This window comes from Engraulis encrasicolus, chromosome 12 (genome assembly GCF_034702125.1).
Source record: "Engraulis encrasicolus isolate BLACKSEA-1 chromosome 12, IST_EnEncr_1.0, whole genome shotgun sequence".
Taxonomy (NCBI): domain Eukaryota; kingdom Metazoa; phylum Chordata; class Actinopteri; order Clupeiformes; family Engraulidae; genus Engraulis; species Engraulis encrasicolus.
The window spans coordinates 19,213,362-19,218,361 of NC_085868.1; the positions used below are offsets into that span (position 1 = coordinate 19,213,362).

At 44.5% G+C, this 5,000-nt stretch overlaps 1 protein-coding gene across 1 annotated transcript in view; it reads left to right on the top strand.

Annotated features, from left to right (window-relative positions):
- Positions 1-5,000, top strand: part of LOC134460383 (von Willebrand factor D and EGF domain-containing protein-like) — a 163,169-nt gene that overhangs the window by 86,804 nt on the left and 71,365 nt on the right. The window contains exon 15 of the mRNA XM_063212814.1: positions 1,571-1,732. Within this exon, the coding sequence (XP_063068884.1) occupies positions 1,571-1,732 (162 nt within the window). The remainder of the gene's footprint in view (positions 1-1,570; positions 1,733-5,000) is intronic.

A 5,000-nucleotide genomic window follows, 5' to 3' on the forward strand; every position in this document is an offset into this window, starting at 1 on the left:
TAGACTACACCTGTTGTCCTGGCTACCTAGCTGTTGCCTAGCGGTGTTCCACAACGGCGTTTTGTTTTGCGCAGCAACAATCTTAACATTAAATAGGCCTAAAGAAATGTCCCCGCCATGTGTGAATCTTTTAAGTATATCCATATAATAAGCGGGTTAACTTTCGGCGAGTCGGTCGCTTTGTGGAATAGCAGCACTTCAGAGAGAACAAGACCCCTCCGCTCCGCGTCGGGGTCTAAAGATTCTCTCTGTCGTGCTGCTATTCCACGGTAGCGACCTTCTCGCCGAACGTTAACCCTTACTTAATCTATTCTCAAAATTGGGTTTGGAGTCTGGGTATGCACGTCACCATTGCGTTCGATTGAGAGACGCTTTCAGACTGCGCTCCAGTCGCTTCTCATCTCCACCTGTTGCTTCATCAGACCTACTAAATATGAACAGTGTTTGCATGCTGTAAACATCTCTACCGTGGTAGGCTAGGCGTTGTTTTGCAAAACATTCCGTGTGATATGCATTTTGAAGATTGTCAAACTGAAACTGTCAGTATCTACTCTCGCTAAATGTTTGTGTTACAATCGCTTATTTGCGACTCAGTGAGATATTCTCATGTCAGACGGTAATAAACGTGTAGCGCAGTCGATTTCTTTATTTGTTTTTGCAAACTGAATTCATTTCAAGTTGTGACTCCTCTGGCATTCTAACTCTGGGAACAACTGTCAAATCACTGTGGGCCAGTGCTGTAGGTTCTAGATATCTAAAGCGTAGTAGCCTAGCTCCTCCCTCTCTTAAAGGAGCCTCCTGCACTTTTTAACAGTCAGTGGCAGATTCTCTCTCTCTCTCTCTCTCTCTCTCTCTCTCTCTCTCTCTCTCTCTCTCTCTCTCTCTCTCTCTCTCTCTCTCTCTCTCTGTCTCTCTCTGAGATGAGCTCTGGTCTACTGCGCCATCTGCCTTGAGAATTTTTTTCATCATTATTTCGCTAGCGTGCCTATTCTGAATGAGACATTTTGATATAGATTAATCTAGATTAATTTCATAATTACAGTGAGACTCATTTAGATTAAAAAAATAATCTATGCCCACCCCTAATTTTAATCCTAGTCCTAGTGTGTTCGGTTGATGGTGTCTGTCTCTCTTCCCCCCTAACTTGCAGCAAGTGGATGGAGAATAGAATGGATTACTCATCAAAACCTATTCCATTTATCATGTCTCCTTCTCCTCCTCTGAGAAAAAAGGAAGAAATATCCGCACACCACAAAAATGACAGTAACGGCACAATATTTCGACCTGTAAGGTCATCGACACCTGACGGTATGGCAGTGCCAAAACAGTGCCAGTTTTTTTGTGCCACTTTTGTGACAGTTTTCTTATGTATTCATTTACATCCTGCACCCACAGCAATTGCTGATTTGGGGTTGTGTGCGCACATCACACTTTGTTTTTGCCTTTCTCCTCCCCTAACATGCAGTATATGTGAATGGAGAGTGGATTCCAGACGAGAAGAAGAATGCATTCCTAGTCGAAACCTGTTCCATTGATCATGTCTCCTTCTCCTCCCTCCCCTGACATCCAGTATGTGAATGGAGAGTGGATTCCCGGCGAGAAGACCCAGACCAGGGCCACCTTCCTCAGCTCCAAGGCAGTGGACTGCGATGTGCCCGCCCTCTCCGCCATGGCCGAAGACTCCATCGACTTCACCATGGACGACAGGCCCTACGCCAGGTGGAAGATTCAGGTATCAATGAATCAATCAACCGGCCATTCATCCAATCAATCATTGTATTTGATCAATTATGTAGTCCATCTGCCAATTTCTGTTTATGACCAAGTGTGTAATATCAATAACCTTATTAAAAGGGAATTACGGTAAGGAACTGTGGGAGGTGTGGTGTGTGTGTGTGTGTGTGTGTGTGTGTGTGTGTGTGTGTGTGTGTGTGTGTGTGTGTGTGTGTGTGTGTGTGTGTGTGTGTGTGTGTGTGTGTGTGTCTGTCTGTCTGTCTGTCTGTGTGTCTGTCTGTCTGTCTGTCTGTCTGTCTGTCTGTCTGTCTGTCTGTCTGTGTGTGTGTGTGTGTGTGTGTGTGTGTGTGTGTGTGTGTGTGTGTGTGTGTGTCTTAGCGAAGACTGTATACATTTAGCAAAAATGCTGCACATGTGCCCAAAGTTGCTAAGCCAATGCCATCATCATCCACTGTTAAGATCATGCAAGGTGAGAGGTATAATCACTTAAACAGTGTGACTGTGAGCGTATACTGTCGCGCTATCCTCCCCAGGCACAGTCTGATGGGACCAGCACATTGGATTTGCCAACTGTAGGAATTTATGGCTTTGTGGCAAGGCCCTATTCCAAGACTTTAGTCAGTGGTGCACGACAGGAAATGTTGAACAGTGGCTCATGTCTTCAGAAACATAGATGTCACATGGCAAAAGAGAGCACCGGCGCAGTCATAAATCATATGGCACGAAGTCATAAAGGCATCATGATGTGTTTATGACTGTCAGTCATCCCATCTGAGTTTCCTACAGAATAGAGCAAATTCCAGATCATTCCGTATTCACTTTCCTCTCTTGGACGCTCCAATTCCATCCCCCATTAAATTCGCTTGGGAAGGAGCCATCGGCCATTTTTTCCCCTATTGCTTCCATGGCAAAGAGAACTCCAAGCAATACGAAATATAATTTTAGGACTTTTTTATTGCCCCACTTAAAAAGCTTTGGCTACATAGAAATATCTTTCTATGAACATGAGGAGAAGTCGGTCCATGGTGCTCAATCACAATTAAATATTGAAAAAGTAATTGAAAAATAATGCTGTTTAGAAAACGCCCCACCATGATGGATATATCATATTTATATCAGCTTAAATGACTTTTCCACAGTGATAAAGTATATATTATATGCCTTTGCCATTTCCATTTGACGGCACGTCACACTATGGACAGCAGAGTAATGGCCTCTATTAAGAGTTGGGCATCCATTTGGACATGCCAATATATCAGCCGTCTTGTCTCAGGGCCCATGGCGGGATCTCGCGTTGGCATTCCACTCTAGGCCGAGGTCTAGCCCAGTGGTGGGGAACCTATGTCTCGAGGACCGTTAACGGCCCTTGAGGCTGTCTTATCCGGTCCCCGATATAATTTTAATGTTATGCAGCTTCACATGAAATTTGACATGTTTTGTAAATGAATCTTAGAATTTACATTTGCGATATAGTAATTAAGTTATATTTCCAGTGGACCTAAAGGTGGGGCTGTTGTAAAAGTGGCCACCTTCAATATAGGCCTAAAGCGCAGGGGCAAATCCTGGTTTGTATTCATAGTACGGCCCTTGGAGGACTTCATAAAATTTGAAGTGGCCCCTTGAATGAAAAAGGTTCTCCACCCCTGGGTTAAGCCCTTAAAGAAGGCAAAGTGCATTTGTCAAGTGCAGGTCAATGCCTAAAAATTAAAATGAAATAAAACCAAAAAACATGTACACGCACAAATGATATAATGGCATAAAAAGATATAATGAATAACATGTTGTTAGAAGTACATGTTGCCATGAAAATGATTGAAGTATCAACCCTTGATGTGGATCCAGGTCAAGTTTGAGTGGCTGCTGCTGTTTTGAATGGTGAATGTTTGAAGGTTGCAATGAATATTGAGTGTTGGCAGCATACAAGGTCATCCCGAATTTTAACATTCCCACGAGTATATGCAACACTGTATATAAAAAGTAAAAAAATACTTTATGAATAACTACTTTGTGTGTGTGTGTGTGTGTGCGTGTGCGTGCGTGCGTGCGTTCGTGCGTGCGTGTGCTTGCATGTGTTTGGACCGGCCAGATTATTTAGATATCCAAATGGAAATGCAGAGGGGTGAAGATACCATGTAGTAGAGAATGGTATAATGCGTAAAATATTTCGCATAAAGAGTGATGAAAAAATACACAATATGAATGAATGAATGAATGAATGAAAGAATGAATGAATGAATGAATGAATGAATGAATGAATGTATGACTGACTGACTGACTGACTGACTGACTGACTGACTGAATGAATGAATGAATGAATGAATGAATGAATGAATGAATGAATGAATGAAGGATTGAATAAATGAATGAAAGTAGAAAAAGCATCAGCACCCATCAGCACTAATCCAGTTTCCATGGCTGCTGCTGCTGCTGCTGCTGCCTTATGTGTTGCTGCAGTGAGTGCTGAGTGCTGGCAGCATCCAGCGTGAAGGTTAGCCCAAAGTCAGAACCAGAGTCGCTGGAGCCAAAATGGAAGAAGTGGGAAGTGGGAGGCGAGAGGGGAGAGGGGAGAGGCGAGCTCACTGAGCAGTGCTGTCAGGAGAATGGGATGGGGAACGGGGGAATGGGATGGGGAATGGAATGGGGAACGGGGGAATGGGGGAATGGGATAGTGAACGGGGGAATGGGATGTTGAACGGGGGAATGGGATGTTGAACGGGGGAATGGGATGGGGAACGGGGGAATGGGATGGGGAACGGGATGGGGAATGGGATGGGGAATGGCATGTGGAATGGGATGGGGAACGGGATGGGGCAGGGCTGCACTGGCCATCTGTCATAGCGGACATTGCCCGGTGGGCCCCGCACCCTCGTGGGCCCCGCATCCTCGTGGGCCCCTATTTTCAGAAATGTGAAAAAAATAAATAAAATATATATTAAATATATATTAAAATATATACACCCACCGGTGAGTCAGTTCTGCGCCGCTAATTTTGAGGGGCCACTTTAAGCCAGGAGTGCCAGGGCCCTATTTCTCCCCCAGTCCATCCCCGGGATGGGTGGGAAGGGATGGTGGGGGCTGGATGCAGGATGCAGGAAACTGAAGCACTGAATCCCACCATTAACCCTCAAGCGACCGGCCTGTTTTTGCGACTAATCTGACCGAGCGGGGTCATTTATGACCCCAAGGAGTTTATATAGAAATACCACTATATAAATTATTTTTTGGGGTTCATTCAAATTTATTTACATCTTGCACATACTTGTCCC